Consider the following 22,335-nt stretch of genomic DNA (forward strand, 5'->3'; position numbering starts at 1 on the left):
TGGCTAGGCTCTTGGCTGATAGTGGGATTTTGTGGTGTTTGAAGTATTTTGACAGTTTAGAAAGCAAGGTATGTTGTGCAGACGTCAGCATATTACATTCAAATAGGCAATGGTCAATTGTTTCATTATACATATTACAATGCCTGCAAAGAGGGGACAGGGGAATTGAACCACTTGAATTAGAAATCTTATATGAGAATGCAAGGAAATTTAGTCCATTTGTTCCAGAACGAATTCTATGATAAATTTTAGAAAGATACTTATTGGGAAAGGGGGAAAGGATAGGATTAATCTTATTAAAATTAATATCTGATAGCCTCCATCGGTAAATATCTCTAATTGGGATTGGTCTCCCACTTGGCTGGTCAATATTTATAGCATTTTTTGCTATTTCATCAACCTGATGATTACCACTTATGCCAGAGTGGCTAGGAATGTACTGAAAGTAAGTTTTTATGCCACTTGAAGCAATATTATCAATAATACTGAGACACAGATAAGTGTCAATGTCCAACTTATATTGAGGAGCTGAGGCCAGCAACTCAAGGCTTGATAAAGAGTCGGAATAGATGATAATATTATTCGAATTTTCAATCAAAGGTTGGTTTTGCTTAAGGTGTTCTAATGCCATGATTATGGCATTTAACTCAGCAGACATTATTGATTAATTATTAAATAATCTCTCTCCCATTGCAATTTTCAGGTGAGGAAGGAAATCACCACTTGCAACTTTCTCATCCATTTTTGACCCATCAACAAATATTTGGAAGTGATTTTTATAGGTAATTGTATTAAGTTCTACAAATTTTTTCTTGACAAAAGCAATGGGGGTTAAATCTTTATTCCATTTTGAAAATTCAGTATTTGTTATGGGAAATGACCAATTCCATGGAGGGGATTGGGGGAAAGTAGGTGCAATAGATTTTGCTGGTACAGGGAACTTCTTTTGAATATTGGCATACTCATCTGCAATACCTCTATACATGGCTGGATTTCTTAACCAATTATGTAATGTGTGTGAGCTATTTGATTCAATTTTTGTAAGATGTTTTATCAAGAGAAAGCTACGTCTCTCCCTTATTGTTGTTAATCCAATCTCCATAAGCAGAAACTTGGTTCTTGTGGGTTTCATAATACCAAAAATTAGACTTATTATATCATTTTGTGTTGTTTAATTTTTTTGCATCTGGGCCTTTGCACATGCACCATAGACAATGAGCCCATAGTCAATTTGGGGTCTTATATGTGATTTATAAGACTGGAGTAAGGTTTTCTCCTTACAACCCCAGGGTGTGGAAAGAAGTCTTTTTAGTATATTTGCTTTTCTATAACATTTTTTTATTGTGTTTGAAATGTGGAGGTGGAAATTGAGTTTTTGGTCAAGCATGAGACCTAGGTAATTATTATTATTATCTTCTGGAATAGTTGTTTTATTTAGAGTTAGTTTTGCATTAACATGGTTTCGCTTCCAATGAAATTGGATTATTTTTGACTTGCAATGGTGGGTGCAATGGGTAAATCTGAATGTTGAGAGAATTTTTCAAACTGGAAAAGTGACTTTTGCAGATTTGACTGTGCTATCTGAAAGGTTTTGTCAGATGACCATAGCACCAGATCATCAGCATATTGTAGATTCGTGTGGGGTAGGTTCATGTCCCAGAGATATAGGGCAAAAAGGAGGCAACTGAGGACTGCTCCCCGAGGTAGGCCTTTGGAAATTGTCTTTTGGGGCGAAGAGGCTGAACCAACACAAACAATGAAACTTCGCACTTCTATGAAGGATTTAATAAAGGATACTAGCTTAGGAGGTACTCCAAGGTTTGTAAGTTTATTTAAAAGGATTTGGTGGTTCACATTGTCATAAGCTCCTTCAAAATCTAGGAAAGCTGCCACTAGGATATTATTTTTTGAGAAAGATTCATTTATTGCATTTGTTAGCAAAATGAAAGCATCTGTTGAGGAGTGGTATTTCCTGAATCCAGTTTGAGTGTGTGGGATCATGTTATTTTTCTCAACAAACCAGAGGAGTCTGTGATAAATCATTTTCTCCATTATTTTCCCCATCACAGGTGTAATCATTATGGGCCTATAAGACTCAGGGTTATCTTTTGGTTTATTTTTCTTTAGGATTGGTAGGAGGGACGAACATTTCCATATATTGGGGAACCTAGAAGATGCCCAAGCGTGATTATAACAATTTAGCAGTTCTTGTTTGTATGAAGGTGTGAGATTCTTTATCCATGTAGGGTGTATGTTGTCATAGCTACTGCTAGTTTTGGACCTAATATGATGTATTGCATTATTCAATTCCTGGATTGAAAATGGATTAGTTATGTACTCGGATCCTGGGCGTAGTTGGTAACAAGGGTTCATAGGAATTGTGGACAGTTTGCTTTGATTATTTGATGTTAGCTTATTAACAAAAAGAGTTGCAAATAGGTTAGCCTTTTCATTATCATTGTCATAATGGGTATTATTATGTATAAGCTCATACAGGAGTGGGTTGGGAGAAGTCTTTTTCCCACATATGTGGCTTATGACTTTATGTATAATTGGCTCATTTGTTTCTCTGGAGAGATTATTTGCAAAATTATTCCAGTATTTATATTTAGCATCTGTTATAGTCCTTTTTAGATTAGATTCTGCTTGTAATTTTTTTAAATATGTAGGTGATGGTTTTTTTTATGAATTCTGTCCTAGCTGCCTTTTTTATCCTCCATTTATTTAGGCACTCATTTGTCCACCATGTTTTAGGAATTTGTTTAGGGACTGTTTTCTTAGGTGTTTTCCTGGGGATAGCATGATTAGCTGTATTTATTAGTAAAGATGTCAACGCTTCAGCATGTGTGTCAACTGTTGTGTTAGAAATGCATGAACTTTGGGTGAAACTTGTAATTTCATCATTTAGCTTATTGTGGAAAATAGACCAATTTGCTTTAGTGTTGATATATTTGGATGTATGAGATAAAGTTTCAGCAGGTTCATTTAGGGAGCAAACTATAGCAAAGTGGTCTGTACATAGACTATCAATTTTATTTATGTAAATTTTGTTCAAAAAATTTAAAGACACAATTTGTAGACAATTTTGGAGACACACTTTTGGGGTTGAAATAAGTATTCAGGTTTGGAGGGGTAGCAACAACTAATTCATTATTATTTGAAGTCATATGCTCAATAAATTTACCAGCTTTATTTGCTGGTTTATTCCCCCACAAAAGGCTGTGGGCATTGAAATCACCACAAATAATGATATTTTTTAACATATTAGAATTATTTATATAATTAAAGAAATCCTTGGCATCTGTAGTTTGGCCATTAGGGTTATAAAAGCTTATTATGTAGATTTTTAAATTATTCAGCCAAACACTTATACCAATTACATCAACATCATTTTCAAAATCTGGAAAATTGATGCCACAAAATTTTATATTATTATTAACTAATAAAGCTACACCACCTCCTTTTCTCTCTGAAGATCTATCCTTTCTCAGGATAGTATATCCCAGAGACTTAATTTGTTGATTTTGGGTTAAATGAGTTTCCTGGAGGCTTACATGCTGTTGCCAAAACATGCGCAGGTCGCTTCTTTTCCGAAAATGATGGATAGGAAACTCTCCAGAGTCTGTATTTGCTGATCACATTTAAAAAGGTGCATTTAGTGAATAAACAGTTTATCACCATTAGGCATAATCTTGAAGGATCTTGAACGAAGCTATAAAGAAAGTTGACTAGCTTCGTCTTCTTGGAATCCATTGTTCCGCAGATTTCTCTTGAAACACCCACCTCGATCAGGTGAGAATCTCATGGACAAAAAAGCGGGGGATAACCCTTCACCGCAAGAACCTTCTACCGCGTAGTCCCCAATTGTCCAACCATCAAGACAGACATGAAGGCACACTCGTTCCAATTATCTTCAGGCTGGTAAGCCCAGAACCGAGTACTTAAAGAACAGCTTCATTTAATGTTGTAATTTGATCTGGAACGATCTCCCTGAGGAACGTATCCCTAAAAGTTTTCCTGTAGATTTTTTCAAAAGAAGATTCAATAGTCATCCAAAAACTTCAATAAAAGCTAAGCAACAAATTAGATAATTAATTATACCTGGCATTACGAATTCAGGAATTAAAAAGAAAATCATAACATAAAAAGAACTAAAAAGATATCTACATAAGCAGATAATTGAAATGACAAATCTGTCCTAAGCACTCTCTACTAATGTTATGTCTTTACATATTTTGCCATATTCATCAGATATATATAAAAAAAACTGCCGTTCCAAGCTGCCATCTATTTTTAATTTTAAAAACAACTTAAATTACCACTCTGATTCATCAACCATAAAGACGCTTGAAAGTAGAACATTGCTCAACTCAACAAATTACAAACGAGACCCATTACGGGCGATGTAGTCACATATAATTTTGATTTTATTGTCAAGTGTGACTATAATACTGGATGTGGATTGCATACTACCCCCTGAATAAATCAAGCACTATCAATCGGTTAAATACAACTTTCGTATCTTATTTTGATTCTTGCATATTTGAGTATAACTTTTTTCTTGTAATCTAATTTGTCCTTGCTCCTTGCTTACAGATAGGTAGAAATTGGAACTTTTATATCAAAGTTGTATTGTCCTAACTTTGATGCCTAATAAAATCCTCCTTTTAAAAACATCACACCAACTTTCTGCTGTACAACTTTCTAGTACAGATTTCCTGCTTTTTCCCAATGCAGGCGAATTTTCCCGTTTGTCAATTCTCCAAAAATTTATGCTTTGGAACATACTACCTTTTGGGTTACAGCAGCCACCACTGATCAGGCATACATCTTAAATTTTTACAAATGTTTTCTTATTTAAATTAAAGAGCAAAATCTCATAAAAGAATGCACCAAAATAGGACTTATTTAAAATTGAGTCACAAAGATACAAAACCCAAGAGCGTAGAAAATTGATAAGAGAGAAAATTCAAGCTCGTCTTTGAGAGAAAAAAAAAACAAAAACAAAAAACACTTAACGCCATCTAGCATTACCCAGAAGAACCACAAATCTACTTCTTCTTCTTCTATTTAACAGCAGGCGGGCTTTTCAGTAAAACTATTTATCCCTTTTCCTTTTGCTTAACTCTGTGGGCTACAGAGCTACTGGCTTGATTGCCTCATATTTATTAGATAAATTCAGATATCTTTCAGCAGATCTTTTGACTCTAAGAGTTCAAATATAAGATGATAGATGTCGATTGCTATGCTCTGTGTGCAGGTATAGTTGGCTAGGCTCTTGGCTGATAGTGGGATTTTGTGGTGTTTGAAGTATTTTAACAGTTTACAAAGCAAGGTATGTTGTGCAGACGTCAGCATATTACATTCAAATAGGCAATGGTCAATTGTTTCATTATTTATATTACAATGCCTGCAAAGAGGGGACAGGGGAATTGATCCACTTGAATTAGAAAGTTTATATGAGAATGCAAGGAAATTTAGTCCATTTGTTCCAGAACGAATTCTATGATAAATATTAGAAAGATATTTATTGGGAAAGGGGGAAAGGATAGGATTCATCTTATTAGAATTAATATCTGATAGCCTCCATCGGTAAATATCTCTAATTGGGATTGGTCTCCCACTTGGCTGGTCAATATTTATAGCATTTTTTGCTATTTCATCAACCTGATGATTACCACTTATGCCAGAGTGGCTAGGAATGTACAGAAAATAAGTTTTTATGCCACTTGAAGCAAGATTATCAATAATACTGTGACAATGATAAGTGTCAATGTCCAATTTACAATGAGGAGCTGAGGCCAGCAACTCAAGGCTTGATAAAGAGTCGGAATAGATGATAATATTATTCGAATTTTCAATCAAAGGTTGGTTTTGCTTAAGGTGTTCTAATGCCATGATTATGGCATTTAACTCAGCAGACATTATAGATAAATTATTAAATAATCTCTCGCCCATTGCAATTTTCAGGTGAGGAAGGAAAACACCACTTGCAACCTTCTCATCCATTTTTGACCCATCAACAAATATTTGGAAGTGATTTTTATATGTAATTGTATTAAGTTCTGCAAATTTTTTCTGGACAAAAGCAATGGGGGTTAAATATTTATTCCATTTTGAAAATTCAGTATTTATTATGGGAAATGACCAATTCCATGGAGGGGATTGGGGGAAAGTAGGTGCAATAGACTTTGCTGGTACAGGTAACTTCTTTTGAATATTGGCATACTCATCTGCAATACCTCTATACATGGCTTGATTTCTTAACCAATTATGTAATGTGTGTGAGCTATTTGATTCAATTTTTGTAAGATGTTTTATCAAGAGAAGGCTACGTCTCTCCCTTATTGTTGTTAATCCACTCTCCATAAGCAGAAACTTGGTGCTTGTGGGTTTCCTAAGACCAAATATGAGACGTATTATATCATTTTGTGTTGTTTCAATTTTTTGCATCTGGGTCTTTGCACATGCACCATAGACAATGAGCCCATAATCAATATGGGGTCTTATATGTGATTTATAAAACTGGAGTAAGGTTTTCTCCTTACAACCCCAGGGTGTGGAAAGAAGTCTTTTTAGTATATTTGCTTTTCTATAACATTTTTTTATTGTGTTTGAAATGTGGAGGTGGAAATTAAGTTTTTGGTCAAGCATGAGACCTAGGTAATTAATATTATTATCTTCTGGAATAGTTGTTTTATTTAGAGTTAGTTTTGCATTAACATGGTTTCGCTTCCGGTGAAATTGGATTATTTTTGACTTGGTGGGTGCAATGGGTAAATCTGAATGTTGAGAGAATTTTTCAAACTGGAAAAGTGACTTTTGCAGATTTGACTGTGCTATCTGAAAGGTGTTGCCAGATGACCATAGCACCAGATCATCAGCATATTGTCGATTCGTGTGGGGTAGGTTCATGTCCCAGAGATATAGGGCAAAAAGGAGGCAACTGAGGACTGCTCCCTGAGGTAGGCCTTTGGATATTGTCTTTTGGGGTGAAGAGGCTGAACCAACACAAACAATGAAACTTCGCACTTCTATGAAGGATTTAATAAAGGATACTAGCTTAGGAGGTATTCCAAGGTTTGCAAGTTTATATAAAAGGATTTGGTGGTTCACATTGTCATAAGCTCCTTCAAAATCTAGGAAAGCTGCCACTAGGATATTATTTTTTTAGAAAGATTCATTTATTGCATTTGTTAGCAAAATGAAAGCATCTGTTGAGGAGTGGTATTTCCTGAATCCAGTTTGAGTGTGTGGGATCATGTTATTTTTCTCAACAAACCAGAGGAGTCTGTGATAAATCATTTTCTCCATTATTTTCCCCATCACAGGTGTAATCATTATGGGCCTATAAGACTCAGGGTTATCTTTTGGTTTATTTTTCTTTAGGATTGGTAGGAGGGACGAACATTTCCATATATTGGGGAACCTAGAAGATGCCCAAGCGTGATTATAACAATTTAGCAGTTCTTGTTTGTATGAAGGTGTGAGATTCTTTATCCATGTAGGGTGTATATTGTCATAGCTACTGCTAGTTTTGGACCTAATATGATGTATTGCATTATTCAATTCCTGGATTGAAAATGGATTAGTTATGTACTCGGATCCTGGGCGGGGTTGGTAACTAGGGTTCATAGGAATTGTGGACAGCTTGCTTTGATTATTTGATGTTAGCTTATTAACAAAAAGAGTTGCAAATAGGTTAGCCTTTTCATTATCATTGTCATACTGGGTATTATTATGTATAAGCTCATACAGGAGTGGGTTGGGAGAAGTCTTTTTCCCACATATGTGGCTTATGACTTTATGTATAATTGGCTCATGTGTTTCTCTGGAGAGATTATTTGCAAAATTATTCCAGTACTTATATTTAGCATCTATTATAGTCCTTTTTAGATTAGATTCTGCTTGTAATTTTTTTAAATATGTAGTAGGTGTTGGTTTTTTTATGAAGTCTGTCCTAGCTGCCTTTTTATCCTCCATTTATTTAGGCACTCATTTGTCCACCATGCCTTAGGAATTTGTTTAGGGAATGTTTTCTTAGGTGTTGTCCTGGGGATAGCATGATTAGCTGTATTTATTAGTAAAGATGTCAATGCTTCAGCATGTGTGTCAACTGTTGTCTTAGAAATTCATGAACTTTGGGTGAAACTTTTAATTTCATCATTTAGCTTATTTTGGAAAATAGACCAATTTGCTTTAGTGTTGATATATTTGGATGTATGAGATAAAGTTTCAGCAGGTTCATTTAGGGAGCAAACTATAGCAAAGTGGTCTGTACATAGACTATCAATTTTATTTATGTAAATTTTGTTCAAAAAATTTAAAGACACAATTTGTAGGTCAATTGTGGAGAAATTGCCACTTTTGGGGTTGAAATAAGTATTCAGGTTTGGAGGGTAGCAACAACTAATTCATTATTATTTGAAGTCATATGCTCAATAAATTTACCAGCTTTATTTGCTGGTTTATTCCCCCACAAAAGGCTGTGGGCATTGAAATCTCCACAAATAATGATATTTTTTAAAATATTAGAATTATTTATATAATTAAAAAAATCAATGGCATCTGTAGTTTGGCCATTAGGGTTATAAAAGCTTATTATATAGGTTTTTAAATTATTCAGCCAAACACTTATACCAATTACATCAACATCATTTTCAAAATCTGGAAATTTGATGCCACAAAATTTTATATTATTATTAACTAATAAAGCTACACCACATCCTTTTCTCTCTGAAGATCTATCCTTTCTCAGGATAGTATATCCCAGAGACTTAATTTGTTGATTTTGGGTTAAATGAGTTTCTTGGAGGCAAGCAATATTAATTGAATTATTATTCATAAATGATGTTAGTTCATTTAGCTTATTTTCTGTTAGTGATCTTACATTCCATTGGAGTATTGATAAATTTTGTGTTGTTGATTTATTCTTCATATGAATGTGTATCAATGTTCAGCTTTGTTAAGAGTAAAGCAAGATCTTTTTTTGCTTGAATGAGCATATCATCTGGGATGTAAATTTTGGCCAATTCTGCAATAATATTTGTTTTCTGTAGTTGATGTATGTTCATGGCCTGAACTGCATTACAGTTTAGAATGAATAAGCATATATTTGGGGATTGCATTTTTGGTAGTGCATCCTGTTTGTTGGTTAATTGATTTATTCCTGGTAGTGTTTCTGGTTTGTTTCTTCTTGGGAGGGAGGGCCAGGCTGGCCTCATCTCACCGGACAAGGAGGCTTGTTGGCTTGGTGATTCCTTCTGATCGGGCTTTGAGCTAGGGGGCTTAGAAGATGGTGTTGTATCTGGGGTGCTTGCTGCATTGGGGGCATTTGACTTGGGGGTTTTGGTTGGTTTCATTACAGGCTTTATTTGGTATTGTTGGGCAGCATTTGCTTCCATTGCTGCAAAGGGGTATGGGATTGCCTTCTCTGTTGATATTTGGAGTGTTAGAGCTCTTTTCTTGTATGCAGGGCATAATGATTTATTTGTAGATTCATGTGGGCCTTTGCAATTGATGCATGTAGGCTGAGTGTTGTTGCAAGTTGTCAGCTCTTTAGGATGGAAAGATTTACAATTACTACACTCTTGGAGAATTTCATTGCATTTGTTTGTTTTGTGTCCCATTTTGAAACACTTCTGACACTGAATAGGCTTAGGTTTGTATTCCTTGTGTGGTTTGATTTGCCCAAATAGGAATAATTTTTCTGGGATATCAATTTTATCCTTCAGTGTGAATAAGAAGGATCTACTAGTTTTTAGGCCATTAGAGTTGGGTTTTCCAAGTTGGGTAACATCCTCAACTGGGATTGTGTTTCCAGCCCTATCTGAAAGGCCTTCTTTTAACTCCTGAGTAGATATCTCTGGGGGAACATTATAAACTACTATTTTTGTTGGTGATTGTTTTGGGTTCCAATTAGATGCAATAATTGGGATATTCAGAAGGGATTTAAGGTTAATTATTGTATCTGCTGATTTCTGATCTTCTACAGCTATTAGCAGAGATCCATCACGGTTAATGTTAAGAGAGAACATTGATTTTAGCAATTTAAAAATTGCAACTCTTATTGCAGTTATCATTTTTATTTCAAAGGGGGTAGTGGGAGTAATTTTAAGGTAAATTCCTAAGTTTTTGGAGGGAGGATCTTGGGCAGGGAGAGGGGAAATGCTTTTAGTTGGGGAGATTTTTTTCCTTTTTTGGAACTTCTAGAGAGGACCTCTTGAAACCCATTATCATCATTTATGGTTACATTAGCCCCTACACTTATCATTGTCCTATTCTCCGAATTGGAGCTATCATTTGAACTTTAAGAAAGTGTGCTTGACCAGCCAAGATGGGTATCTTTCACTATGGCACATTCACTGGAATTTGATTTGGGATCTGGGGGGACATTTTTTTTGGAGGACTTCTAAACATTGCCTATTGGAAAAAGCTTTAAACAGAGAAAAACAAAACTAAAGCAAGAAGGGAAAATGGAATGATATCAAACCGTCTGCACTATACTATGGGGATGAGAACACCACAGTATAGCCCTGAGGATGAGTTGAGCAGGATTGGTTTGGTATAACTGCTGATTAGAAGCGATAATAATTCACAAGAAAATTTGTTTTAATTTTCTTATAGAGTTGCTGTTGTATGGTGGTCCAGGCTGAATTCAGTGGCTGAAACTTACAAAAACTTAAATAACAAAAACATCTTCTTCTTCTTCAAGAAGAAGAAGAACAAAAACATTGTTTAATGTTTTACTCTTATCCCTACTATTACTTTTGTTTTCCACTCAACTGGATATAAAAATCCAACAACGGAATTTATTTCCCAGGGAGTTTTTTTTTCTTATGTATGAGCATGCCCAAACTTGATATCGAGCTTCAGAACCGATACATGGCAACAGTGACATCAAACTGGTGTTTTGATGCCAAAAGTGAATAGCAAATATTTGCTAATGAGTATTTTTAATTAAATACTAGTACAAAACTAACTTTACAATAATTTAAATTTTGTAGCAATTATAGGGTTCTACAGCTAACGGATTATACGATATTTAAGTGGTAGAAGATGTCTTAAAAAAAAAAAAAAAAAAAAAAAAAAAAAAAAAAAAAAAAAAAATCCTCTAAACTATCACATTATGTAAAATTTTGGATTCTATAATGGTATTGCGTAGAAACTTTGATTCTACAATTCTATAATGTAAAACCAAATACACACTGTCAGAGATTAATTTGGGTCAAAGGCCTTACCAGATGGTGAATGATACATAACAATCCGCTCATGAAGCAACAGTTCCGTTTTTTCGTCCAATCCAGGTGGATCGTCAAATTCTCTTGCTTGAGAAATCCCAGAATGGATCATAGCCGTCAAAGAACCAGGAGCACCACCAGTTTTCTCAGGACCTTGCATTGATTTCAAATGTTCAACCAAAGTGATTACTGCTTCATTGGGCTGTCGGGTCTGCGTAGCGACGCGAATCAACATATCAATTGAGTTAGGTAAGTCATTTTCATTTAGCAGAGTTCCACCACTTGGCACTTTACCATTGCCTTCGACGAGGTAAAAAGTGATCACTTGCGTTGCAAAAATGCAACCAGTTAGAAGGGACGCAACTGGATTCATCCATCCTTCAAGCAATGTTGCTAAGTATACATCAAATTGGGGAAGACTTATAAGATGGGCAGAGAGCAAACAGTGAACAACGTCAAGGTTGAGCCGTAGATCTTCACGAAGGTCAATATAAAAGCGAGTCACCTAAACAATAAAAAAAAATTAAATATAGTATATATATATATATATATATATATGTATATATATATATATATATATATATATATATATATATATATATATATATATATATATATATATATATATATATATATATATATATATATATATATATATATATATATATAATATATATATATATACTATACATATTCCTAGTTTCAAAACCCAAACATTACCTGCATTAGGCATTATCATAACCAGTAGTGTACGGGGAACGACGAATCCAGGATTTGGGGGGCGGGGCTGGAATTGTAATTACCTTTCCTTTTATCGACAGTTTCATATAAATGCAAAAGACAAAATTATTCTCAAAAGTAAACTGCATCCGCACCAAGGGGTTGTACACATTCCCTCAAGGACATACCACAGTGTATAGGACTTACAACTACTACTACTACTAACAACTCACCGCAGCACCAAGCTGACAGAGGCCAAAACAGCTACGCACGCTCCTCCTCCATCCCAATCTATTCAAAGCCAACCTCTTTACAGCCTCCCAGGAAGTTCCCATTTCTCTTAAATCTTTCTTTGTGAGATCCTTCCACTCCAACCAGGGACAACCTGCTTTCATTTAGCCCTAGACAGTTGGCCAAAAAGGAAAATCTTAGGCAATCAGTCATCCTTCATCTGCAGAACACTACAAAACACACGTTTAGTGGAGAATGCTGACATTTTTGTGGCACCATGTTCTTCACAATTCCCTGGTGAAAGATGCCCTTATGACCCTTCTTAAGGGGCATTTCCGTATCTCCCCGCGTCAAAATTAGAATAAAACTATTTAACCAAAATTAAGCTTATGAATAAAATAGCTTAAAATATACTTTCAAGAGTCCTTAACAAAGTGCAAGAGTTTTTTTTGGCATAACTAGCAGGCAAGTTTATGGTGAGAGCTTTCGTGTCCTTCCAAAGTAGAGGACTACGCATACGTATCCGAATAATGTATTTTCGAGTTGAACTATTGATGAGTAGGGCTCGATCAACTTGTCTATCTAGTTACGACAACGAAGCATAACGTCGCTATCCTGCTTTAAGGTCGTACAGAATATTCATGCTTCTGAGGTAATCGTCAAAACCGTTTGCTAAGGACCCATTCACAATGAGATTTTACTAATATCAAGATTTAGCTAGTGCTAATTTGAGCCAATCAGAAAATTCTATGCAAAATCTGATTGGCTCAAATTAGCACAAGCTAAATCTCGGTATTAGTAAAATTTCATTGTGAACGGGGGTCTAAACAATTTATAAAGGGAAGATCAGCAGGGCCACGTAAGTTAAATAGCAAAAAATATCACCCTGATCCTCCCTTTGTGAAAAGCTTATCAAATGATTTCTGGTAATTATCCTAGAAGTGTGAAATTACCAAATACGACCTTTGAATGTGACAACAACGACATTCTCTCAATTTAAGTTTCTTAGAGTCCAATGTGCTCCATGAGCTTGTGATCCTGCATCGCCTATGAAATCAAATTGTTTTGTAATAAATCAATGGTTACAGCTCATCAAATGGTTTTTGGCAATTATTTTAGAGAGTACAAATACCAGATTCAACCCTTAGGTGTGACAATGATCATATTTTCTCAATCATATGTTATGGAGTCCACTGCGCTCCATGAGCTAGTGGATCCTGCATCGCCTATCAATTCAAATGGTTTCGTAATAAACCAATGGTTACAGTCTATCAAAAGGTTTTTGTTAATTATTTTAAAAAATTAAAATGTCAGATATGAGATTCATGTGTGACAATAACAATATTTTCTCAATTTACCCGTTTTGGAGTCCAATGCACTTCATAAGCTTGTGAATCCTGCATCGCCTATCAATTCAAATGGTTTTGTAATAAATCAATGGTTACAGCTTATCAAATGGTTTGTGGCAATTATTGTAGAAAAGTAAAATGCCAGATGAGATTTAGGTGTGACAACGACAATATTTTCTCAATTTACCTGTCTTGGAGTCCAATGTGCTCCATGAGCTTGTGGATCCTGCATCGCCTTAAGTACAAATAAAAATGCATCTCGTAGTCGAATAACAACATCCGGATCTGATTGGGATGCTGATGTTAACACTTCAGCCAACCCTTCAACAGCTTTCTGTATAATATTCACTGCAGAATTTGGGTCTCTTTGGAGTCGACCATAATACAAGGCTTCAATAAGACTGGCAACGGTTTGAATGTGAGAGGCGGGGCTAATATTTTGAACAACTTGAAGCAAGTTTTCCAGCTCAAGTGCAAGTCGCTGATAGATAAGCCGTAGTTGGTTTAAATCCTCGCCAGATGGGGGAATTGGAGCTGCACTTGATGCCCCAGTGAAAGCACCTAAAAATCAAATAATTGTCGAAAATATTTTGGCAGTTAAAACTGAATATAACAAAATATAAAGGTAAGTCAGCATGTAACTTGGATAAACCAAGCAAAGAAACATAACAAAGCATGTGGCGGGCACGTGCCACTGAACTATAAACTGAGGTAAGAATTTTTAAGCCAATCAAATCGTAACATCTCAATTGTTTTAAGATTTCTTGAAGGAAAATACAAAGGGTGCCACATCTTACTATTAACTAGTTTTCAGTATAATATTGATTCATTTTGCCAGATCCCTAAAAAAAGGTTTCTGGGTCCCGTTTCTAGCCAAAATTTTATTTTCAATAAGATTTTTCAGGGAATTTGAATGTGGCTTGTAATATTTGAAAGAAAAAAAAAATGAGTAAAACCGTGTCTTCTTCATGGCTTTTTCTACTATTTATAGCTTTTTCAGACGAAGTCACCTGTGCTTTTTACTTTTTCTTTTAGCTAAAGTCTCCATTGGTGAGTTTTAAGCCTCAAAAGGCAAATCTGGCATATATAAAGTGTTTTTTCTTCAGGAAAAGTCAAATCCGGTGTACAAAAAGTAATTTTCATTCAGCTTACTTCTCCTGAAAACACAACAATAAGATACAGCTTAATTATGTTTATTGTTTCTTAGCCACCATAACCGAAAGAATTCCATGAAATAGTGACTATTTCTCAAAATTTAAAGAAAACGTCAAATTTTCGATTTGTAAATTATTAGCAACATTAATAGGGACCCTACAGCTTTACGTCAAAATCTTAATTATCTCAATTGGTCGCTTGATAAGTTTGAATACAGCTCATAATATCTGGAAGAAAAATATATGAAAAATGCTACTGATAACAATATTTGAATAACTAAGTTTTATGTTCTTGGTAACCATAGCAAATAAAATGGTAATTACAGTTTTCTAAAATTTGAATAAAAATACAATTTTAAACTCATGTATTATTAGGAACATTCGTAAGAAACCTAATGCTCGACATCAAAATCTACTCAAACTTTCTAATCTACTGCACAACATCAAAATTTGCTCAAGCTTTCACGAGAAAAAAATGAAATGAAATTTAAGAACAACATAAGAATAAACTAAAACTTTATTCCCACAACAAAACATTTGTAATCTTTTTAATAATATCAAAAGAACTTATTTTTAATTTCAACAGACTGATGCCTTATTCACAATGAGATTTTATTAACACCAAAATTTAGCCCATTCCAAAACCTGGTACAAGCTAATGCTAGTGATCAGAATTACCAATCGAACTGGATAATTTGAACTCTGAAATCAATTAATACTGTAATTATCTCACGTATTTGCCTCTATCTCAGATCTCACATAGTCCTTGTTTCTCGTGTCGTACGAACGCTCTTGAGCTCTGACGACCTCCTCCTATATTTCACTCCTTTTTTATTCCACTTTTCCATTTATTATCTAAGTTCAAATCGATTGAACTTCAGTTGTGGCTCGATCAAGTTTTGGACAGTAGCTAAATTTCTATTGTGAATGGGTTCAGTTTCAACTATTTTCGAAATTAGCGCTAGCTAAATTTCGGTATTAGCAAAAGCTCAAGGTGAGTGGGCATTAAAAAAAATTGGCCTTAAAAGAGAATTCTGTATCACTTTAAAGGTCATGAAACCAGTGGACAGATCACAAAGCCAATGGACAGAACCACTGGATCACATGCATGCATGAGATTTAGTACAGTAATTTCAAAAGATTAGCTGCAAACGAACAACTTGAAATAGTGGTGATAATGACAGAAAAAAAAATCCGAAATTGAATATATGTGTACTTACAACAAAAACAAGCTATAAAATAACAAATCAAGATATAAAGCCAATCATACCTGCTTGAAATGGAGTTGGAGCAACAGGCTTGGGTGCCATGACAGCAGCTTCTCTTTCAGATATTGGCAGGAACCCTGGGATATATCTTGCAAACTCATCGTAAACAGCGGTAAGTGCAGGTGATGGTGGACCGGCCTTGAGTCTTATCTCTTCAGGCATTCTTTCTGTGTGATATGCCAAAAGAACTGGGTCACAATAGCGCCTACCTTCAACCTTAGCCTGTCGTCGTAGATCATAATCACCAGTTAGTCGTTTGTCTATTTCCATCAAGGCCTTATCGATAGCAGTTTTCTGGATAAATGCACATGCAAGCTCTACATTATCTTGTGCGACAACAGCTGCAGCTTGTTCGCAAGCTTCACGCTGTTGAATAGTTGTTGCACGGATAGTTGCCATGAATGCATTTTTCAAACTGCTTGTCATTGAAGTCAATAGCTGTTCACGGCATGATATCATGGCAGTACCAGCCACTAGGTGGCGAGTCATTGAATGAGCACATATCCTCATCCTTTGTTCTTCAGGATCAAGAGCAAAGTCCTTTCGAATTATTTGCTCACATGTGGTTAGAGCAATCTTAAGTGACCTCTCAATAACAGGTTGTATCCATTCTTGAATGGCTCTTTCCACAGCAGGTTTAACAAACTCTTTAAGCTGCGGGTTAGCTTGAAACAGCACAATATTGGTGTTGATAGTTATAAACTGTGCCAAATTAGCTGAAGTTGTTGCATTAATATCTCCATAGCAAAAACGAGGTTCTGGTATTACTACTGGAGTACCTTGGACAGGAGTAGTTGTGGCAGTGCTTGTAGCCGGCTGAGCCTGATTCTGTATTGCCATTGGGGAAGGGCCAGTAGCAACAGCAGAAATCGCAGCAGCAACACTTTCTTCTTCAGCTTGCAACTGCAGGGAAGGCGTATCACGGGCTTTGACAGGAGTTACCCCTTCAACTCTATGGATTGGAGATGATAACTGCGGTTCTAATCTGGCTAATCTTTCTGGATCTTTTAAAACACTGCCAGGCTTTAAGTCATTAACATCAACTCCCAGCGTCTTACAAAGAACTTCAATTTCAAATTTAAGGTTTAGTTTCAATTCGGGTTCTTGATGAAGCTCTGCAAGAGCATTCATGATAGCTATGGTCCACGGACAGGGAATACGAAATACTCTACTTTTGGCACAAGCTTCAACAACTTTGGCAACGAAAGGAATAACATACAAAAGTTCTTGCTGACCTCTATGATATGCTTCAACTATCAGCGACTTCATATCAATTTCATGCAACAATATAGGCTTATTTTTCCCAAGGGTTAGTAATCCAAGCCAATGTCCTAAATTCTTCAGTAACGTTCGATCCGAAAAATTGGCAATGCTCTTATCACTTTTCAAAAGGACTTTAATGTTTCGGAAAGTTTCTCTGACAACATTAGCATAAAGATCACCGATTTTTAGTGTATCTAAGAAATTTGAATACAAGTTGTGAAAGTTGAACTCAATAGAGACTCTCTTCATAACCAAATAATGGGCAATCCAGAGGTAAAAATCTTCACTGATCAACTCTTTAAATTCATCACATTTTTGTGGCAAATTAACAATTGACAAATTATTAAAAATAAATCCGATCTTATCTTGAATTGTTTCACTAGGTAAAACCATGTCTCTTTCGTCTCGTTCTGAAGCAGATAATAGAGTATCAATATTTGTGGCATTTGCTATTGAGGGACGGCCAGATACAACTGAAGAAACAGTGGCTTTAGCCACAATAGATGGGGCTGATGTAGTTGAAACTGTTGATAGTCGACTTGCAGATGGTAAACCCCCTTGGCTAGCAGATGGAGGCTCCATGGAGCGAGCTCCATACTCAATATAGTCAACCAAGTGTGAAGGAAATTCATGAAAGTGTGCAATACTAGTCAGATGTTGGCAGTACTGAGGGTATTCTTTTAGCCGACATTTGAAACGCTCTAAGGCAGTTGTACCAAAGAAGTGCATTTTTGATCCAGGGGGCTTTCTAAGTGCATCAAGAACATAACGAAGGGCTATTCCTAATGCCATATAAGTGACTAAGCCGTGTTCAATGATACCACCAAAGAGTTGAGCAGTTACATTGAGTTCTTTCTCAGGATATTGGGGGAAAAATCTATATTCTTCAAAAAGGTTTTTCAGCATACAGCTGAACACTTCACGCTCCCTCTTTACTGGCGATTCTTGAAAGCGCTTGAGCATTTCTAATGCCTCTTCAATTGCAAGGGGAGCCAAACTGGCATGAGCAGCTTGACTATATATCCGCTGAAAATAACTTGTTGCTTCAGCATCTATATCCTTAGAAACAGACTGAGAAGCTTCTGGAAATAAAGACCCAGTAGTAATATCACTCTGTCGGGTTCTGTCAGGCACACTTCCTTGAGGAGCCAAACTAAATCGAAAACCAGACACAGATGAGGCAGAAAGTGAATTACCACCTGTTATAGTACTTGATGGTATGCTTGATCCTAAACTAGGCATTCCCAAGCCAAGACCAAAATGGGAACTACTTGATGGCGTCATTTGGTTAAGTGCACTTGAAGAACTGAAGTGACCTGAGTTGAATATCTTGGCTGGGGAATTTTGGGCAGTGGGACCTCCAAGGCCTCCCAGACCTAGAGATGAGGACATACTTGTCCCTATAGAAAGATTACTCATGCCAGATGAAAGGCCTGGTGCAGTGTCAATCATACCACTTGGCATGAATTGATTTCCAAATCCAGAGCTACCCCAGGTTGTATCCATCCCACCTCTGAATGGTTTACTCAGGCCTTGTGCTGCTTGTTGTTGCTGGGCTCTTGCTCTTTGAAGCAACATATTGCAGCTTGTATTCATAGAAACAATTGTCTCTGATAACTCTTGGCTTACTTGAGCAGCACACGATTGGAGGCAGTTCAAAATTGTAACTAGAGTCTCCACAGGAAAATAAGATGACTTGGCTCCAATTTCATCTTTATTCAGGGTTAGGTGAGGTATTCTTCTCTGCACGGATTTAACAAGAGCAACAACAAATGGTTCACCATGCTCTCTAATTTTGTCAGTAATCCACTTATCAAGCTTCAAGTATTCTCGCCTGGCTGCTAAACAAGCAAGGTCAATTATGAAAGCATAGAACTGTGCATTCAACAAAACCGAAAGTCCTTTTAGATCTTGTGCAACATCTAGTATTCTAGATAACCTTGATTGATCAAAATCCCCTCTTACATACCAGTCTGCCATGGCTGCAATCACAAGAGACTTAATACTGGCAGTCTGTGCGTGCCATGCATGGTGCAATATCACTCCTCCATTTGGATGATTGCCCAAAAAAATTGGAATAAGATTTGCAATTAATTCTTGCCGCATTTGGGTCATGGGAGATAAAAGTTGAATCAAACCCAAAACCAACACATCTGGACAATGTTGTACTGGAACTTTAACCAATTCTTGAACTGCACTATATTGCCCATTTTCAGCTAAGAAAAGAAGAATTTCAAGCAGCTCTGCTGACTTCCACTGACTGAGTTCTTTATTATCACCATCATTTAATATCTTAAGAATATCAGTAGAAACTGGTGTATGGGGCAATTCAACAAGAGAGACAATGTCAGGGTTTTTGACCACTTGAGTAATTAATGACATTTGACTGTCTGAGTACTTCCATCGTCTGTACAAGAATTGGGCAAATACTTGCTCAATAGGCTGACCTTTGCTTTTCAAGCCAGCATTCAATGCAGTTGTAAGAAACACCAAAGCTGACCGACTGTACACTTGAAAGCCAGGGTGGTCTAGCTCAAGAACAACTTCTTCCCATTGTAATTTTGGGCATATCTCAACAAGGGCTTGGACAAAGTTCTCTGCATTCCAAGTTTGCCCAGAATCACTTGGCAGCTTTTCTTTTCCATCTGCTCCCCATAATCCTTTACTGTCAAGACCAACTAAAGTTCTCATCATTGCTGACAAAGTTCTGGAAACTTGAGAAGGTGCCATCTCCTGTGACAAGCTCCTCAAGTGTGCTTTGCATTCTTCAACTGAGGTGGTAAACGAATATCCAATTTCAATAACAAGATCACTAAGAGAACCGTCTAGAGGATTTTTGAACACTGTCCCTTCAGTTGCCATTTTTAAAGCACATTCAGGAAGGAATTCAACAGGTACTTCTAAAACACTTTGATCAAGAGGTTTGGCAAAGTTGATTGCTTTCACTAAACTTGGAGCTGCTTGTATCAAGTTCTTTACAAACACGTTATCTTTCTCACTAGCCTCGTTCCCAGTGTTAACTTTTCTCAAAACTTTGATAACTCCTGCTGGTGTTTCAAACTCTAAATTCAAGTCTTTTTTACCATCACTATCAGATCGTTCATCACACAAGTAATCTGCATACGTCAGAAAAAGTGAAACAGTGTCCGACACTAGGGGCATAGTTTATCTGGAGGTTCATTGAAAATTACAATACACTTTAACCCCATGTAAAATATTCACTGGCATTCAATTTTCAATGCTGCAAATAACAACCAGCAATAATAATACTTTCTGGAAGTTGACAGCTCTGGAAAACATAAAAGAATATTAGTGGCAAGTAAAGGAAGCAGTAGAGGCAAAAACAAGAAGCACAAATAGTAGAATCTGCATAGAAATAGACAAACCAAACTATAATGGCACGTCTACAGACAGGGAAGGGTCCTCTCTTCTAGGAAGAGACTTCTAATCCACCTCCCCACTAAACATCAGAGCTGTGTGCATATTTGTCTTATATTCCTTTTTATTGTATAAAAAACAGTCAGACCATGTTTCCTTAGAAGGGAACTTACTTTGTTTGTTAATGAATTTTTACAGAATTTCAAAATACTTTTGGTGAGTCTTTATGGGATAGAGGTCAAGATGCCTCAAAAAGTTGGACAATGACTTAATCCAAGCATCAACGGACAGAACAAATTATCAGCCTCAAGGAAATGTAAATTGTGAACTATTTATTTTTCCTTCTTGCAACAACTAAGACACAGAATAATTAATTAGAACTATGTTGTATTTGGACTCTTCCACATTACTATGTTTTTATTGAATATATTTTAGAAAGGAAACTCTTTTTAATACATTTTATAAAGGAAGCTCTTGGGGTCTTATGGATCTGGTAAGAAGCTAATCATCTGCAGCCAGAAATTCTGACCAAATAAGGATAGACCTTATGCATGTACATTCAAGTCAGATGAAATTCTTTTCAGTAGAAATATTGTATCTAACACCTTGTTTTTTTTTGTAATCTTGCTTGAATCTCTTTAATTAATGACTGAAACCTGGAGTTCAAAACCTCAAGAAAGATGGTACAAATTATTTACTATAACAAAATGAATCCTGAAGCCACATAAAAAAGCATTCCTTCAGAATGGGTGTAAAACAGGGAGCCTTCCCTGACCCCTAGTAATGTTCATGGGGTGATCAGTCAATGATTCTGGAATACCTAGTGCTCTAAAAAAATACATTTTTTGGGGACCAATATTCAAATCTTTATATGTTTGATATATGTCTGAGGACGAAGAGGATGTCTGGAATGCCGCTACATTTTGAGCCCATAATCTTTCAAATGGTCATACAGTTTCAGCTAACATCCAATTTCCCTCATGTTCAGGTACAATTATAAGCCTATCATGTTGGATGAAACATACAACATACGTACCTAAAGCCAGCAGTATACCCAAGCCACGCCATAGTCAAACCATCTTGATAAAAAAAAGCCAAGATTTATGAATGGAAATTCTTTCTCATTGAGCTTAACGTCATCCTTGTCTACAGAAGTGCAAAATTGAAATGGCAAGAGCAAGGCCATACATAGGGGTGCTACAGGGTTCGACCCCTTCCCTCCCCGCAAAAAAAAAACTTTGTCGGACTCTAAACGGAACAAAAATGCATATAAACATATTTTTTTATGTGTTTTTAAAGTTTATTGTACATAAAAATCCTGGACATGCCCTTGGCTGTGGTCATGCGGAACTTCAATTTTATCCACAAGTGCGACTATAACGCAGCCCGGGTATTATTTTCACGCTAATTATTTAAAAATCTAGAAAAATCGGGCTAAAATGGCAAATAATTAATTTTAAAATTTACAAATTCACTGAATGGCCATTATTAGGCACATGCTGTTTAACAATGTCTAGACATATTTTTATTACAACTAAAAACAATAAATTCGAGAAATAATACATTCATTTTAATTAGTAGGGTAAAATGAATCTACAGGCCAGAATTTACCAATAGGCCCGGGCCTAGGGGCGCACAATGCCAGGGAGCGTAATAAATTGTCACTGAGTGATTTTTTTTTAACAAAACTGGGATGATGTGATTTATCGTCAAAAAGCCAGGTACACTCTGC

General features: G+C 36.1%; 1 protein-coding gene across 1 annotated transcript in view; it reads right to left on the reverse strand.

Moving 5' to 3' along the window:
* The window catches only part of Not1 (CCR4-NOT transcription complex subunit 1), a 52,491-nt gene that overhangs the window by 17,459 nt on the left and 12,697 nt on the right, over positions 1–22,335 (reverse strand). The window contains exons 2-4 of the mRNA XM_089106223.1: positions 15,965–20,514; positions 13,728–14,101; positions 11,241–11,745 (exon numbers count right to left, since the gene is read on the reverse strand). Coding sequence (XP_088962349.1) covers positions 11,241–11,745; positions 13,728–14,101; positions 15,965–20,387 — 5,302 coding nt within the window. The 5' untranslated portion in view covers positions 20,388–20,514. The remainder of the gene's footprint in view (positions 1–11,240; positions 11,746–13,727; positions 14,102–15,964; positions 20,515–22,335) is intronic.

The sequence above is a fragment of the Artemia sp. Qi Xiang Cuo genome, chromosome 20, assembly GCF_049724085.1.
Source record: "Artemia sp. Qi Xiang Cuo chromosome 20, ASM4972408v1, whole genome shotgun sequence".
Classification (NCBI taxonomy): Eukaryota; Metazoa; Arthropoda; class Branchiopoda; order Anostraca; family Artemiidae; genus Artemia; species Artemia sp. Qi Xiang Cuo.